Raw genomic sequence first — 19,493 nt, forward strand, 5'->3', positions numbered from 1 at the left:
GTACACGTCTAGGGATAATAAGTACACACGTGTACTTCTCATCATTGCGGCACTACGATGTACAGTCTTTGCAACACCTGCGATATGTCCTCTAAACTTCAATCTACCGTCAACAATCACTCCGAAATATCGAATTTCATCCACTTTCTGCAGTACAGAACTGTCATATAGTACAGAGCCTTATATTTCTGCACTCCAAAATGCAACTTATTAATATTGCAATTATTAATATTAAAACTACAACCCCACTCCTTTGTTCAAGTCAAAAGTCTATTCAAATCTTCCTGAAAGTAATTAGCATCAGCATTGCTACTTATAATTCTCCCCAACTTTGCATCATCAGCAAACGACTGAATATCCCAGCAGTCAGTGCACATTATATCTCCTCTTCTTCTTTCACTACGCATTATTCCCGCTTCCCATGCAGGGTCCGTGTGTTACTTAGATGCGACTTCTTGTTAGTACTATTCCCAACCGACCTGTCGCCTGGTCTGCCGCTGGGGGGGGATATATTTTTGACTGTAGAGGCGTATGTTCACGGGGCCGGTTTGCCTGCTTGCGGGATGAAAAATGCCAGATAAACTGGCGGAAAAAACCCTACTGCCCGTGCCCAAGACCGGCTAACTTGGCTATGCCTGAGGAAGATCCTCAAATTACTCACGTCTACGACGGGAATCGAACCTGGGGCACTCCTTCCCCAGGCATATGGTTGCGAAGCGCAAAGCCACTAGGCTAACCGCGTGGACTGTCAGTGCACATTATATACCATTTACAAATACGTTAAACAGCAGGCCCAATAGCAGAACCCTGAGGTAAGCTACTGGTTACTCCCCTTTTTATTTGAAAATTCTCTGCTTCATCATACGCAACTTATTGGTATCGTTCAGAGAGTCAATCACCGATCCATCTAACCAATATACTATCTATTCCCATCCTCTGCAGCTCGTACACCAACTTATTATGCGATAATATATCAAACGCTTTTGCAAAGTCCAAGAATATCACTGTACATGATTCTCCTTTATCTAACAGTAGTTAACTTATAAAATTCAAGTAAATGGCTAAAACAAGACTTACTCTTTAGAAATCCATGCTGACCATCATAAAGTATGCTATGTTGATCAACCCAATCTTGTATTCTATTCCTTATCAATCTCTCCAACACTTTGACTACAACTGCATTTATACAGACTGGTGTATAATTGGAAACTTCTGTCCTGGAACCATACTTGCGGAGTGGTACTGTTTTGCTTTCTTTCCACTCCTTAGGAACCATACCCTCTGAAAGACTTTCATTATGGGCACAGCTAAATATGGTGCACATTCCTTAAGAATACATGGTGATATGTCATATATTCCCACAGCATTATCATCTGACCCAATCGACACTTGATACGACTCTGATTTTTTCACTTCCGATTCTCCTAATATTTGCCTCACTTCTATATATTGCACGGCATCATTTACACCAGTATGATATACACCAATAAAGTGCTCGTTCAATAATTCCACAACAGTCACTCTGCTGCCATGACTATCCACCAGTGTCAACCTGCCATAATTATTCTTTCTCTTGCTTGCCATATAGCGGAACAAGTTAACCTTGGCCTGACCATCCAATCTTCTCTCATACTGCAGCTTTTCTTTCTTTATCATGCTCGTCAGTTATAAGAGTATAAAGTGAAGTCCCAGGATGCACTTTATACTCTTCATGGATCCGATGGCCACCAACTCTCTTGTACCTCCTCCATAGCATTTTCTTTTCCAACACAGCTTTCTTGATTTCTCTGTTCATTCATTTCACTCCTACTCGATTTACTCGCTTAACCCTTGGTATGCGGTTATACACTACTTGTGTCAGATACTGCCTTATGAATTTTCATGCACTGTGAACGTCTTTTCTGCACCGCCGATCTACCCAATGCACTGATGCTAATTGTCTACAGAGCTTTCCATAATCACCCGCCTAATACTTCCACATATATCCGTTTTGGGCACTATCATTGAATATATTTTAATAACTCTTGACTTATTGGAATTTGATAAATCTCGGGATTTGTGAAACGGACAAGGAGTTGTCAACGTGATTCAGTTTTAGTTCGAACTATATCACTTTTATTAGGAAATTTGGTAACAAAGTTTCGAAATGGCTGGATGATAATTAATGAAAATTTATAGTTAAGATCTATATGACCTATATTAAATTCGTCAGTTTTGATTTTACTCTGACCATTGTTGTTTTGAAACAAATCTGGTAGAACGCAATTTTTTTGTCTAGAGACAAATCAATGAAGCAGTATGTATACTTAGAGAATAATGTTCTAAAATATAACGAAATAATTATTATCTCTCGATAACCACCTACATATGTTTCCTGCATCTTGGTTAACGTTGAGTATTGTTACCGAAAACGTTTAAACAACAGTTTGCAAGAAAATTACTCTTTCGGTGAATTATGAAAGAATTCATCGAAAAAATATCGATGAATTATTTTTTCGATCAATTGCATTTGCAACGAATTATTTTACAGTAAACTATTATTCAATGAATTGTTTATGCGATGAGTTGCCTTTTTAATGAATTGGCATTCGGTAACTTATTGTTCAATGAATTGTTTATTCGACGAATTGCTTTTTTGATGAATTGTCGTTCGATGAATCATCATTCTGTAAATAAACTTTCGATTAACCGTTTTCAGAAAACTTTTCATGGAAGCATTTTCCCATATAAGAAAGTATCAGAAAATTAAAAAGAATAGATTACATGACTATCTTGAATCAAGGAAAGACAAAATAAATAAATAAATAGCTCAAAAATAAATTTAAAAGATTTTCAAAATTATTAAGTATTTAAACTAAACGGCACAACTGCGCGAGCATCAACACTGGAATTAACTGAAACTAAATTTAAGAGTAAAAAGTGTTATAATGTTGATAACTCTTTTTAAATATTCGATCATAAGCCCTCGACCCTCTTTCTTATCAGCTCTGTTTATAGTAAAAAGTCCTCAAGAAATATAAAATTCGTACCTTATTCATTCCCTTAATGAAGCTTCGAACCTGGCTTCGACCAGGATCGAAGTTTCATTAACGAGGCTTTTCTATTTTGTTATGTTAAAACCTAAATATAACAATTTGAAGTAACCAGGTATGTACTGTCTTGGGTGTGGCTATAATTCCCCATATTATGGACAAACAGAAAAAGCAATTCAGCTTCGTATCGAAGAACATCTCAGAGATATCATCTATGGAAGAACTACTGCTACTGCCTTATTCATTCATTTATGTGCTTAATTTTTCTGAAGGAGAAAAAATATATATTTACATATACAATAGACCCCTAGTAAATTAATAACGCTCGCTTTATAGTACTGTAGAGTGTGCTGGCGGGAATTAAATGGAGGACACTTCACTCCAAAGTAGGAGGTAGATTAATAATCGATGCAGATAATTTATATATAATGTTTGTCAGTTATGTATATTTATATTCTGAAGTTCGTTTGATTGTTTTGTGGGAGGAAAATCCTGAGTTTCAGGGAGCTAAAAACTCAGCTCTTCTCCTCATAAGGCCAGCTACATAGTTATTCTTTTATTTAACGCACGCACGCACACACGCACACGCACACACAGAGAGAGAGAGAAGAAGTTCTGGGATTGGTACATGGCGAAAATTATGTGCAATTTCTGCAAAGAGCATTCGTCAATATACCTGTGTCATTCAGTGGGACGATGTTTTACATTCAAAGTTACAGACACTGTGCGCTTTTTTCCCTGCTACATGTTAGAGATCTCTAGTTACCTGAAAAGTCGGGGAACTTCGACCAAATTGCGAAAAAGTTGAATTATCGATAATTAGTTCGGTTAGGTAGATCAGCGTCATTCATAGCATTAAGTAAGGTTTATTAATACTTGAAAATTATTTTATATGATAATAATGTAAACCTTGTTTATTTTTAACTCATGCTTCAATTATTTTGAAGAATAGGTACTACAGAACTAATTATTAAATTTATTGCATTCAAGTGAAATATTATGAGCGTATAACTACCTATAATAAACATATTCATAATATAAAGCATCTAGTTATTTGAAATTCTGTCGTCTCTTTCCTGACCCCCCCCCCCAAAAAAAATTGTATTCAATTTTTAACTCATCTCAGAACTGAAACATCATTTTAGAGGTGATCACTTACAGCCAGATAATGGCAAAGATGTAGTTCTATCAACAATATATTGAATTATATTGTTGTAAAATCACGAAAGTACCTTAAAATTGGCGAAAATAATTTCAGAATTTCACTGATGAACCATTTACTTCCACTACCGTTTTTTAAGCATTACTTTTAGACAGGATCGTGCATTATTAAAGAATTTTTCGTCATCCAAGATACAAATTCGGTGTTACAGCAATACACGTTCAACTGTAGGGAATTGTTACAAAGGGCTTATTTAGGCTAATAATGTACTTTCAAATAAGCCTGGGTCGGCAATTAAAAGTGAGTTAGCCGTTCTCATATGGAGATAGCAGAGCCCTATCTTAAACCCAGTTTTTATTCCCACAAAATAGAAAATACAGCTAGAGAACACAAAAAATTAAGAGACGAAATAACAATCATCATGTAGTGTGCAGTCTATCATTTTGTGCAGATGGTAGGTTGTGTAGTATGGAGAGACTTCCTACGATGAGTCCTGGGATTCCATGGAGGAAAAATGATAAAATTTAAGACAGTTTACAATAAGGAAAGTTGGAAACTAAAACTTGTCTATTCATCTTAAGATGTGCGAGATGGTTATCTTCACTTTATATACCACCCATCTGTATAACTGTCAACTTCTATCTTACATTACATTGATAGAATTGAAAAATAAGGCTTTGTATCAGCTTGCCAATATCGTCAGTTAAGAATAAGATAATCTGAAAGGATCAGTTCCTAAGTAATGTAATGTTATCTTAACAGAATCATAACACACACTATATGTGAATGTTATTTTCTTTAGCGGAGTATGCAAGTAGGGACAAAACATAACATAATATATGTTGCATAAAAAATAATTATTTTAAAAGTCCTTAAAATTCTAAATAATCAGTTGCTTTTCAGTGTTGCTTTCTTTTCTTTAAGTTGCAAGGCTCTGCTAATTTCGGAATGTTGTTACTTTCTACAGGAATGAATGCAGTTCCTTGAAAGCCAGAATGCTTGTACTGCTTATCCTTTATTTCTACATGGTCATCTATCATTCTCGTTTGGTAAGTATATTAATAAACAGAGATTAATTAAAAAGAATATGAATCAGTTCTGATATTATTACCGAAATAAGCAAGAAATATACGGAGTACACGTTTTGATCCCATAAACTCTAGGAAAGTTTCTTGAAAATGAAAGCTCTTATCTGCAAATATTTTAAATCATGTCTAATATTTTATCTCATGGTTTTTAAACTATGCTCAGCCTCAGCTAACTAATATCACATACAGAAATTTAAAAAATGAAAAGGGTTAGAAATTTATTCAGTTGAATAAATATTTTGATGTAGAATAAAGAGTTGAAGCTATATTACATAAATACTCCAATAATTCCGAATAATACGATATTGCCAAAATCAGATGCAAAAACATATGACTTCTAATTACTAAACAACAAATTGCACGTTATATGACAGATTCTAATGATAAAATGCACAGCTATGACAGGCTAATGATGCTCAAGACAAAAGCACTGCCTGTACAACCCCGAGCAAATAATTGATGGCACTGAATGTGACTAAGCTAACTTGCAGTTCTCAGGAAAACTCACGATATAACATAAAATGACCGGCAAGGAAATTTATTGATTAAAACTACCCACATACCTAAATTTATGATCTGTAAATATCTACCTCACTGGACATTAATGTTTATTAATTTCACATGTTTTAATTCTTATTTGTTGTATACTACACCAAACAAATAATGCTTTCATCTGGAGCAGTTCCGGCAGCAGCAAATGCAGAATCTAATTGGGATCATTTTGGTGGGGTTCACATACTCTATTAACAATATTAAAAATTAAATAATATATTTACTGATTATACTTTTACAAAAAAAAGAAAGAAACGTAATTATAAAGAAATTTTCTTCCATTTTGTTCAGTAAAATCTTCCAAAATTTTTCCCAATCGGCTTTAGGCCAGCCTTGATTAAAAGACCTTTAGTAGGTCTGAAATACAGAACTCCAGCGTACTTTAAAAATGGCGAAACTATTTTCTGAATTCTTAAAGATATGTTGCACTAATTGATTTTGCAGATATCAATGACTGACGTTGATGGCAACGAAAATGAGAAATACGGTAGGCTAGGGGGAAAGGTAACCCCCCCTATTCTGAATTCGGAAGTCTGCTTATAAGTGCTGAATTACGTGGCCATAAAATTTGGTCAGTAGGCCTAATACGTGAACAGCAGAAGTGATGATGATGATGATAATAAAACTAATGGTAAACCACTGGAAACATTTTTACAAAATACATCAGTTACTAGATATATGAAAGCGACAAATGTTTACGACAAAAAAGTGATAAAGAAAAGAAAATATGTGAGAAAAATGTATAGAAATTATAAAAAGAAATGACGTGACTTCACTTTTGAAATATTATGTAGAAATAGCAGAATTTCTGACGTTTAAAAAAAAATTTGGAGTTTTATTTAAATAAATGGCATTATTAAGAATTCATACTAATTATTGGAATCGACCTGGTATTATCGCAAATAACCATGGCACAATGAGCCCTTCAACTAGAAAGACCAGAGTTCGATTCTCATCCTGACTAGAAAAATCTAGCTAATCTCATGGAGGTAGCAGGGTCTTTTTTATTTCTCAATATATCTCAGATTTTTCAAATGGCATAGAGGCAAATGGGCCAGATAACACAAGCAATTAATATACAGAAATATTGTTAGTGAGCTGTATGTGGCGTAGCGTGGATGATGGATTATACGATATGTTGATGGCCGGGTTAAACAATATTAAAGATATTGTTAAACAATTTTATTAGAGCGCTTCCTTCAGTGAGGCCTTGCACTCCACGGAAGTGTCATGTAATAATAATTATTATCATTATTGTCATTATAATAATGAAACTGTAAGGTAGACTTCTGTAGAAAAGGGTATTATCTGTCGGCCTTCCACCAGGCGACTAAAGTCCATCTTGGTTGGCCATGACATAAACTCGCAAATTATCCAAGTTCTTTTATACCTATACGATACATGTAACTATTACCAAACGCGTTTGAGTTCGAGTTTAGAGAAGGGTAAAACGGATAAATTGAGGAAATCCAACCACACAATTCTACATAGATATTGGAGACAATGGTTAATGCAAAACCTCTCATGACTGTCGTAGACATCATTCAACGCTGGACCATTTGGTCCGCTTAGAAACATGTATTAAACCAGCATTCCTGAATCGAGAAAATCTTGTTTCAGTATCCTCTGACATGGAAAAAGCTTGACACAGCCTAGAAATATTGGCGTATTAAAAACCTCTATAATCTAGGTCTCAGAGGGCGCCTTTCTGTATTTATTAAACGCTGTCTAGCCTAGTCTTCCAAGTCCGTATGGGAAGTATGCGATCTCGACCATATCATCAATAAAAGGGTGTTCGCCAAGGCTCTTTCATAAGTGTGACAGTGCCGTAAAAGTTAATTCAGTCACTGAGCAGCTTTCTCCGGCAATAAGCAATGCATTTCATGTTAATAACTTCACAATTTACTCTCACTCTTGCAAGATGATGGTAAGAGTGGCAATCGATCGTCTCTCTTCCTAGGCTCTTAATACCGAGTTCAGGTTCTCAGTAGAAAAAAAGTGTCTGTGTACACTTCTTCCGAAAACACTTTCTTCACCTGGATTCTGAGTTAAGAATCAGACGATAAAGTATTACACTAGTAGCGATCACAGAAGCCAAATTCTTAGAATTCATCCTTGACAGAAAGCTTACATTCCTTGCACACATTCTTCAACTTACGGGAAAGCGCAAAAGAGAATGAAATCGCCTTCGCTCTGTATTCTCGACTGAAAGGGGATGCAAATCGATATTTATTGATTTAACATGGAATGGATTATCAAAAACATACACTTATAATTTCAAAACTGGATTATAAGCCTGAAGTCTACGCTTATTCAACCATTGCAAGCTACTTTGCTTGCAATGGTTGAATCCTATCCATCAAGGAATACGGATAGCTACTGGTGTTTTTTGTACGACGCCCATTCAAAATTATTATGTCCAGACGAACGAGCCGGCTCTATCACTAGGACGGAAACAGTTATCTCTTAACTATGCCCTAAAATTAAAGTTTCTTACAGAGCATCCTACATGGATTGGTATATTTTTCTGTTTTGAGAAGCTCAATATCACTCACATCAGACTGCCATACACTCCTTTATGATATTCCAAAACATTAGATATTTCTAACTAAAGGCTAACACTTAACAGTTTTTAAGTATAGTTAATGAAAAAAAAAAAAAAGAAATTAAAGAAACAACAAGGGCTTGTTTCTTCATTACTACTTCATTATTACCTTTAATACTACTGTAACTTCTGGTTTGGTACAATATAACCTTTGTTGTCCTTGAAAAAAGAAAGAATTCTTTTTTTCGCTGCGACCATGTTAAAAGAAAGATGTAAAAAATGGTTGTATATATAGTATGGCGAAATTGTAAAAATCTTATAAATGTATATTTGTTTCTTGTCTGCGATAATTGTTCTGTTGGCTGAATGGCATCAGATTTCTATACTGAAATACAGTTATATCCTAGATATATGTATTTTGCTTTCATAATTTTCTTCTATTCTATTTTTATTATATATAAATAAAAAATATACGACATATGCCATTTAACGTTAACATCGGAAACTCATCTTAAGACCTAAAAAAATTAAATAAATCTCATTTTATCTGGATCCCAAATATCCGCTCTAGAAAATCAATCTGTCTTAAATTCAACTGAACTTCAAATAAAAGTTGAAGCAACTTCTTTAACTCTTCGACGGAAACAATTCTTTTCCTGGAAAATCGCGATAACTGCAGAATTCCTATTTACCGTTAGAGACGGGAAAGTTCAGAGTTGGACAATAAATCCTCAATTTCAAATACTCCATTGTTCTTCTTTAAACGGCTTGTAGACTTTCCTTCTTTCTACTTTCTTTTTTAAGATACAAAACTTCTTCCTCATCTATTACGAAAGATTTCCAAGGAAAAATGTTCAAACACTTGAAAATATGAGATGCTTTCATATTTATTTCCAAAAAAAAGGCACAAAGTAACTAGTTATAATGAAACGTTTAATATCCGTTAAACATTCCTCCGTCTATATGGAAAAACAAAATTCGTATATATTTCACGTTCCAAAGTTCTTTTAATTTTTTTCCACTTGTTATCCTAGTTAAATATTTTATTTTTTATGAAAGACTACTATTAATGAACCTTTCTACTAACTCGGTCAAACATTCTCCACATCTCTCCTTCTAACATTCCTTCATCCATCTAATTCCTACCTGATTTATAAATCGTACATTCTCTTACTGCTTTCTTCAAATATCCCTTAACCACTTCCCTTGTATCGCCAACATCTGATATGCTGACTGGCCTATAATTTGCTACTTCTCTCTTGGAGCCTCATTATGCAGTAGGACTATTTGGCCTACTTTCCACTCCACTGGCACCTTAACAGTACAGAGGCTTACAATAAACAGCTTGGTCAGAGGAGCTGATAATTCCCTTGCACATTCTCGTAATTAACATGAATCCTCGGAATTTACATTAATTTCGTTTAATAAATTAACAAGCTTAAGTTTGTAAATTAACAAAATGCCCCTGACGTTAATTCCAAGAATGTGATTTAAAATTGAAAAGGGAAATGAAATGAATTTCAAGGATGACGAATGTATAAGAATTTAGTTAATGCATATTTTAGTTTGTCTTGATATTTTACGAAATTACTCATGTATTCAATGTATTCATGTATTCAATTTCATTGAATACATGAAAATTCATGTATTCAATTACATGAATTTTCATGTAATTCAATTACATTTCATATAATTGAATTACATGAAAACCATGTAATTCAATTACATTCAAACCATGTAATTCAATTACATGGTTTGAATCATGTAATTCCAACCATACAAATTTATGGTTTGAATTACTCAAAATTCAAACCATAAGCCTACTGGATGGAAAACTGATATCTTTAATTATACACTTGATGGCAATTATAAATGGCAATTCACAACTGATCATATTTTCAGACGGATCATTCTTGTTTTTGTCCATAAGAGTCAATTGCTGTTTTAGAATATTATATCCGAAATAATTAGGACCACGATAAAAATATATTAAGGTATACAAACCGCGCATGTTCTGAACTGATTTACTTGTACGGGATAAAAGACTATTTTCCTGGAAGAAAAATCATGTCATCTCTGGATAGTACAAACTAACTCACATTCAGATGAAAAGAGTCAGTTGTACTTAAGTTTGGATTTTAGCCTAGCAAAGATAAATCTTTCTTGTGTATGTGCATCCTGGAAAACAAAATTGCGAAATACTATGAATTAAGTTAGATAAAATGAGACAGGCTTAATTTCTCCTCGCAAAAATGGTAAACCAAACTATAGGGACACAAATTATGCGCATTTGAGAGACAGAAACTCACTTTTCTTTTCGCAATCGAAAGAATACCTAAAATCAAAGAGAAGTTATTAGTTGAGGAATTTTTATCTCGATCAAAAACGCGACCCTTTCGGCAAGACTTGATTCAATGCCATTCTTCAAAAATGTAATAAATATAGTGAGGAAATGGCATTAATTGCATGTGCTCTGAAAATCTAATTCAATAAAAATTCTCTGGAAAAGTGTCTACAGTGGGTAGCATAACCAAATAACAAGCTGATTTTTGCATCAATAATATCTGTTCACAACATAATTGGAGACTCCTTACTACAAGAATGTTCAGCCATCATTTAAATATATATACTGTATATATATTTCTCATTTCTCAAACAAAAACGGTAGTTTTGTTTGCTGTATTGAATTTGTTTCTAACGGAAAAATGTTTTCTTGAACTGTTTATAACTCACTCTTTTAAATCAGATGGAGAATTGTAACTCCCTTCCCATTAAAAATAATAATTTATTTTGTAATATTTCAGAAAAACATAACTTCTTCTAAAAAAATTCATTTCAAATTTTGAAATGCAATACAATTCAAAATGCCAGTAATTTAAAAAAATGACGTAAGCAGACAATCGTGTACACCCTTCCATTTAAATTTTCCTAAACTCACCTGCCAGCTTCTAAAGAGTTAGAGCAAAATATAACAAAGATATTCGATAATTTTAAAGGTAACTAAAATGATACATTATAACCAGTTGTTAATCACAGGAGTATTGACAGTTGCTAATTTAGAGTTACCTCGCTTCTTGTTGACTTTATTTTTGTGATGTATTATTTTTTACTATCACATTATCCAATTAGTTGCGGTTTCTCTCTCTCTCTACCCCTTTCCCCAAGATCTCAGTATAAACAACGATGTTTTTTGATGGAAATTTTTTCACTTGGCTATGCTACCAATTACATATTTGGTTTAATCCTTTATCCAAGTGTAAGCAAACAAAGTTTACGACTGAAGTATTTTCAGGACTGGATAAACTCGTGGCAAAGGTGGTGTAACTTTTCATCACTTGCCTAAGTATCCCAAAATACAAAGCACATCTCCTTGCAGACATGTTTAATGCATAGCATTGTAGGAGGGGTCACTACCCAAAGGTCTCATCAGTGGGAGCCCACCCAGAGGTGGTGATACTAAGGTGATACACGAGTTGCGCTGCCGAGTTTAAACGTGGCCGTACCAGCCTTGAAGATGATCCACGTAAAGGACGTCCAAAAAGTGTAACAATACCAGAAATCATTGATTAAGTGCACTATATGGTATTGGATGACCGGCAAGTCAAAGTCCGTGAAATTGCTGAGACTATAGGCATTTCAAAAGATAGCAAATGAAAAAGCTTTGCGCAAGATGGGTGCCGCGCTTGCTCACAGCAGATCAAAAAATGCACTCGCATGAAAATCTCTGAACAGTGCTTGGAGCGTCTTAACAAGAATGAAACTGATTTTGTGCGTCGATTTATTACTATGGATGAGACTTGGATTAACCATTACACACCAGAATCCAAACAGCAGTCAAACCAAGCCGGTTGTTCAGTGCGAAAGAAGACAAAGTCGATTCCATCAGTAGGAAAGGTCATGGCATCGGTGTTTTGGAATGCTAAAGTGTTTATTAATTACCTTGAAAAGGTTAAAACAATAACCGGGGAATTATTAGATATATGAAGAGCCAAAGGCTTCAATTCGGCGACATATGACTTGTTGAAGTTAAGGGATATTACATCCCATATCGTTTCTTAGCCGAATAAGAAACTCAAAGAGTTTCATGCCGAATATAGTAGAAACTATATAAAGTTCGGCGATTCCAAACGCAAGCAAATACCTGGATACTGCAGCAACTGACCCTAAAAGTAGTGCAAGCTGAGGCAACTCATGTCTAAGGTGGAGCAAGCTCTGATCACTATTCTTGATATTTACCCATAATGTGAACTTAGCTCCTAGGAGCCGTATTTCTGTTCTCATCAGTGAGACCTCAATAAAGGTTGAAACCGGTCTGGGTAGTGACCTTCTCTCATAATGTAGAACAGAAATACAGCTCCTAGGAGCTAAGTTCACATTATGAGTAAATATCAAGAATAGTGATCGGAGCTTGCTCCACCTTAGACATGAGTTGCCTCAGCTTGCACTACCTTTAGGGTCAGTTGCTGCAGTATCCAGGTATTTGCTTACGCTTGGAATCGCCGAACTTTATGTAGTTTCTACTATATTCGGCATGAAACTCTTTGAGTTTCTTATTCGGCTAAGAAACGATATGGGATGTAATATCCCTTAACTTAAACAACCGGGGAATATTATGCCGATTTTTTAACCAGACTAGACAAAAAAATTCGTGAGAAAAGACTAGGTTTGCAGAAGAAAAAAAATCACCTTTCATCAGGACAATGTACCTGCCTACAAACGTGTTTTGGAAATGGGAAAATTAAGCGATCTGCACTATGAATTGTTGGAACATCCACTATACCCCAGATTCTTCTATTTCCAGATTCTTACATATCTCTATTCCCACTCTTCCTCGCTGGTCGGCATTTTTCTTCGAATCAAGAAGTGATTGCAGCTGTAGAGGGATATTTTGCAGATCTCACTGAAAACCACTACAGGGACGGGATAATGACGCTGGAGCATCGCAGGAATATATGTATTAGTCTTACAGGAGATTATATTGAAATATAAAAATAATTTTTAAATTAAAAATTCGTTTTTTCATTGTTAGACCGAGAACATTTCGGACCACCTCATACTGCTGTGGATCCACCTCCCATGTCCAATGCTCCGTCATCTGATTGTAATAAGCAAGTAGGTTACTAAAACATGACCTCCCTTTAACAAATGTATGCTGTCCATCGAAGATAATACCATTGTTGTCAACCCAATTCTGAATCCTGATTCTGACCAGTCTTTCCAACAACACCTGACCCCATGAATTGGACAATTTCATGCCTTGAATTCTTTTGTGAAGCGGTACAATCTCGCCTTCTTTCCACTCCTTTGGAACCTGACCCAATGTAAGAATCATATTAAACAAATATGTCAAAGCAGATGTCAATTCCCTGGCACATTCCTTCAAAACACATGGTGATATATCATCAAGGTTCACAGCCTTATTAATATAAAGTTTGCTCAATTCCCCATATAACTCTTCCTCACTCACAGTCAGTCTCTCCTCCTCATCACCATCCACTGCTCTCAAGTTCTCAATGATGTCACATGCATAAGAATAAAATAACTTTATGAACTCATTAAATATCTCAGGTATATCCTCCGCAGCAATTGTCCTTATACCATTTTCTCCAATCAATGCTATCCTACCATAATCATTCATTTTTAGGCTGACTACATATCGAAAGAACTCTCATGGATATTTTTGGCTTCATTAACTGCTGCTGCTCACACTGAACATTTGCTACCCTTGCCAACCGAGTCGGCGTGTCGTTGTTTGTTCTTTATACTCATCATGGAAATTATTATTATCACTCCTTTTATGTTGCCTCCATAAAGCCTTTTCACTCTGTATTGAATGCATAATCTCTTCATTCATCCATTTCATATCTACCTTATTTAACTTCCTGATCTTTGGAATACATTTAGCATCGCTTCTACTAGATAGTTTTTGAATGTCACCCAAGCAGCACTGATATCCTTTCCACCTAACTCTTCATTCCATGCTACAGCTCCAAGCTGTCTTCTGAGCTTCTCACAGTTACCATCCTTGTAGTTCCACATATACCCTTTCCTCACAGAAGTCTTCACATGTTTGGCAACCACTCAAGTAATCACTTCGTGGTCACTTTCACCAATTGGAGGAATATTTGGCACCTCATTTATAATAACATCCTCTGATGAGACGATCAAATCCAAAACTCTCAATCCTTGTGTGCCCTTCTTCATTCATAATTTCAGATTCATTCTCTACACTCATTACTCTCCCTTCCAGCAGCAGTCTCTTCAAATGATTCACCAAAACCATTCGAATTCAGTTCATCACTCTTATTCAGTTCAATTCATCTTTCAAACTCGTTCCACACATTAACAAACTGCACTCCTTTCTCTTCACACATTTCTCCTAACATACCATTCATAATTCTTGCTCTCCGTCTCATCCCATCAATATCATACCTGAGTAACACACCGACTACCTTTCCTATCGCCCTATTATTTTTTAATCTTCTCAACAACCTCCTGATATCCAATCTTACGTGTTCCTTGTCCCCAGTCAAGTCATTTGTCCTTATTACCACTTCCAACTCTTTTGCTCGCTTATTCCTCATATCCAACGCCTCAATCACTATTCATTTTACGTCCAGTAAAACAATCTTGTGAATCTCCTCGTTCACCACACCTGTAATAATCGAATCGCCATACGCTCGTACAATGCCACTCGCGGGTCTTTCGTTACCTTTTTTCCGTACTGACATCAATTGTTTTCATCTTCTTCCCTCTTCCATACATATATGCAATTCTCTTCATTTCATTCAGCATTCGCCTCTTCTTCATAAACTCAGCTTTCCAATCTTGCAAATCTATATCACACGTAATATCATAAGAAACTTCGAGTGTTATATTAGGAACATTTTTCTTTAAGGTTAAGATATACAGTATATCGATATGCAGAGGTAAGAACGCTGTGCTTGTAGGGCCGGTGTCAGTAGGGCGCTAATAACGTGATATTTTATGGAAATTGTGACATTGAAAGAAGGCGCGTAGCTACGAATTTCCAAGGATGCTAGTAACGAACTGTACTGCTATCAATATAAACTTCGTTTCTAAAGTATCTTAAATTGTAAAATCTCTTTATATATCGCAACCGACGATTATAAAAAAAATGACACCGTCAACAATAGCTGATTTTAAGGTACGCTGCTTAAAAGCATGCCGATGGAATACACTAAACTAATCAGTAGACCCACGCAAGTTATTTACAGTAATCACTATAGAAAAACAGAAGTGTCATTTTTTTCCGTGTAGTGTTGAAATGACCGCGGAATGTTCCGTGGTACTTGAATGAATTCATGCGATGTAACATACGTTGGGCGATGAGGAAAAATTACATTTAGAATTATCGCGCCTTTTTAAAAGAACAATGAAAAATATCAAGAAATTGTATGATGTTTCCGTATTATTAATCGCTTCTGTGTACATCAGAGTAAACTTATGAAACCACTCATACTTTCCTAAAACGACTACGTTTCATAGCTGAATTGAGCATTAATAATCGAAATTCAATTTCGTGAAAAACGGTTGAATTTAGCGTGTAGTTTTTCATGTAGATCAATAACTGCAAAGAATTTGGTTGGAACGCTTAAGCTGTTTAGAGTTATTTGCTGAATGGAGACAGAAGTTTTTTTTTTCTTTTTTCAAATGGTAAAACTAGGGAAAGGGACAAGAATTAGGGGCATTCCTAGAAAGTGAGCAAACCTATGCTGAATAAGAACGAGAACTTACTTAGAGTGAGTGATTCGTAGATGGAATTAGAGTGCGTGGTGATTCGTAGATGGAATTAGAGTGCGTGTAGATTTAAGAGTGTGTGTCAAACCATTTCGCCGCTTATCGGATGCCAGAAGTGGCTTAAAAAATTGCGCGTTTGGTTCCTAGAGAGGGTTTCCGGATTATGAGAAAATACATTTCAAAATATATAAAAACAAAAGTTAAAAATAGAAGAAAATCCTTAGCCTACATCTGATGCCTTATATATACGTGGGCTGTTCAATAAGTAATAAGACTAATTTTACTGTGGCGAAACCACTCATCACAATATTAATTTCTGTGGAATAAAGAAATGTTGCTGTCTGTATTAACAAAAGAGGTTGATAGATGGCGTATACGGGCTGATATGCCAGAGTGTCACGTGATTAAACGCAAGTGCTCATCGGCGCGCCTACGAGGCGCGACCAGTCTTCGAAATGGAAGCGTCCTTGGAACAGCGTTATGCGATTAAATTTTGTGTGCGTTTGCAAAAATCGGCATCGGACACTTTTAAAGTGATACGCGAAGCTTTCCACGATGAAGCAATGTCGAGGGCAAGTGTTTTTCGCTGGCATAAAACTTTTAAGGAAGGAAGGCAAAATGTGGAAGATCTTGAACGTGAGGGAAGACCTTCAACATCCATCACAGAGACAATGATCAACACAGCAGCGATTATCATCAAGCACGTCAAAAGGAAGCGTCCATTGCTGAAGAATGGCTTCTTATTGCACCACGATAATGCAAGGCCACATATTGCTGGTTGTGTAGTGGACGTTTTGCAGAAGAACAACACAGATATCCTACCACACTCTCCATACAGTCCTGATCTCGCACCGTGCGATTTCTGGCTGTTTCCTCAGCTCAAGAAACCAATAAGAGGCCACCATTTCGAAAGCAACAAAGCATGTGTGAAAGCTGCGGAGGCGGTTTTGAAAGAACTCTCAAAAAACGGACTCTCACATGTGTTTAAGAAGTGGACGCAACGTTGGCACAAATGCATCGAGTCTCACGGTAGTTACTTCGAAAATGACCATGCAAATGATGACGATTAAAGGTAATCTGTTTTCTGTATAAATATAGTCTTATTACTTATTGAACAGCCTACGTATATATGTAGAATGTTTTTTACCTTGGGTATAATATACGTTAAAGATATCAAGCTATTTTAAACCTGGTTTTGCTTTCTTGGGAAGTGGATTATATATATATATATATATATATATATATATATATATATATATATATATATATATATATATATATATATATATATATATATATAAGAACGAGAATAACCGATGCCTAGAGATAGTTTCTATGAAACTAAACTACTTTCCATCCGGTTTCTTAGAACATACAATGGTTCCATGAAACAAATTCCAATGAGCCCATTATACGTCTGACCATTAATCTCCGAAATGCATCACATACATGAGCCACTTTACTATATTTCAAGGATAAGAACATTCTGCTTCGCATTTTATTGATATCGTTTGTTCATAAGAGATATAAAATTTCACATGTGTGAAAATAAAATAAATTACTCTTATTTCGAAATATGAGATCAATCTTAGCAATATGCTTGTTATTACTAGCAATATTTTCTATCTTTTATTATTCCAATTAGTGTAATGAAAAAGGTAGTTTATTCAGGTTCTTTCATTTTGCTGAAAATATTGCAGACATTTTTCGTGCTATTTTCGAATTCTTCAGAGAAAATAAATATGTTAAACATATATGAAAAATACAATGTTTTCAAATAACATTTATTAAAATATATGCTTTTTTATTTCCTTGTGAAATTCCAGTATGCCTTGTCATCATGCTTATAGTTACATACGTTATTGTTAATCACAATATTATTATTATTATTATTATTATTATTATTATTATTATTATTATTATTATTATTATTATTATTATTATACTAGCAGCTCGATGGAGTCCAAAGACTCATCGCGGGAGACCCAATTAATTATTTTTTAATTTTTTAATTAATAATACACCATTAATAATTAATTAATTATTAATTATCCCCCGCTTAGCGGTCTGTGCACGTTGTTTATTTATTTATTTCAAGGATGGTTGTAGTTCAGAAGTGAATTTGAAGTACGAGTGTTTACAAGATGCCTTCATCGTTTATACGGGAAGAACCACAGGAATTGGTGGTAGAGTAGATTCAGTGCGCCAGATGAATATCTTGAATAATATATAATTAGTCGCCTTAACTGAGTGTTAGAAACACATTCCAAAACATGCAACGAGCAAAACAATTCCAAATTAAGTTTTTTTTTTTTTTAATTTGTTATCAGTGAACTGGAATTAATATAGGTAGCACAACTTTTGGGGAAAAAGCGGTTGCTTTTAGTAAAACTGATCCTGATTTACTTCTCCTGATACTGTATTTGTTTAAATGCAAGTACAAGCACGGTGAATTTTGGAAACGCGATTACTGAATGCAAAATACAAGCCTTCAATTGTCACCGATCCAAATGTATCTATATCTAGGTATAAATATTATTATTATAAATTCTATGTATAAATAATAATAATGATTATTATTATTCCCCCTTGTTCTCTTCTCTCCTCAACCAAATGATTGCTGGGGCAGCACTGCTATTTTACTAGGGAATAATTAGAGAACCAGAGGAAGACCAAGATCCAGGAGGATTGATTCGGTCAGAAGTGCCTTAGAAGCACGAAATGCTAGATATGACAATATTGGAGTGGAGACTAATAATATAAATATTATTATTATGAAGGATGAAGGAGAATTGTTGTTGACAGGTAGTGCTGTCATGTAACCTGAACATCCCTTACAGGCACATATTAGGAAATTGATTATGATAATTAGAGAACAGGATATTTGTCCCATTCTCTTTCTTAAGTTCAGTAAGTGTTTTATGTCTGTAGATATGTGTGTTCATAGAACCGGTTTGCGGGATGAAAAGTCTGAGTTTCTGGGCGTCAAAACTCTGCCATCTCTATATCAGACTGAATAACTCGCCTTCAGCTGAAGAAAACTGATAAAAATTATTTGCGTCATGCACGAGAATCGAACTTAGGTGTTTCTAACAAAAAGGTTTCGTTTATACCGACTGAACTACGGAGGGCCCATTATTGTTAGTAGCAATAGTAGTATTACAATGTGACGTCCGCAAGCGCAAGCGCGCACGCACGCGCGCACACACACACACACACATCAGAAATATGGGATGAATTTTACTCCTATTTGGTATGTGAACTTTTTACAAAAAATTATCCAACCGTTCCAGTTTTCGATTCAACTATATTCAAGGCTACAAAAGGGCAACATGTCGAACTATTATATTGCA

The 19,493-nt window shown here is 35.2% G+C and overlaps 1 protein-coding gene across 1 annotated transcript in view; it reads left to right on the plus strand.

Annotated features, from left to right (window-relative positions):
- The window catches only part of LOC150094668 (adenylate cyclase type 8-like), a 259,683-nt gene that overhangs the window by 212,309 nt on the left and 27,881 nt on the right, over positions 1-19,493 (plus strand). The window contains exon 17 of the mRNA XM_090411618.1: positions 5,162-5,243. Coding sequence (XP_090267744.1) covers positions 5,162-5,243 — 82 coding nt within the window. The remainder of the gene's footprint in view (positions 1-5,161; positions 5,244-19,493) is intronic.

Source organism: Typopeltis vanoorti, chromosome 21, assembly GCF_054136105.1.
Source record: "Typopeltis vanoorti isolate ZY-2024b chromosome 21, IOZ_Tvanoo_1.0, whole genome shotgun sequence".
Lineage (NCBI taxonomy): Eukaryota > Metazoa > Arthropoda > Arachnida > Uropygi > Thelyphonidae > Typopeltis > Typopeltis vanoorti.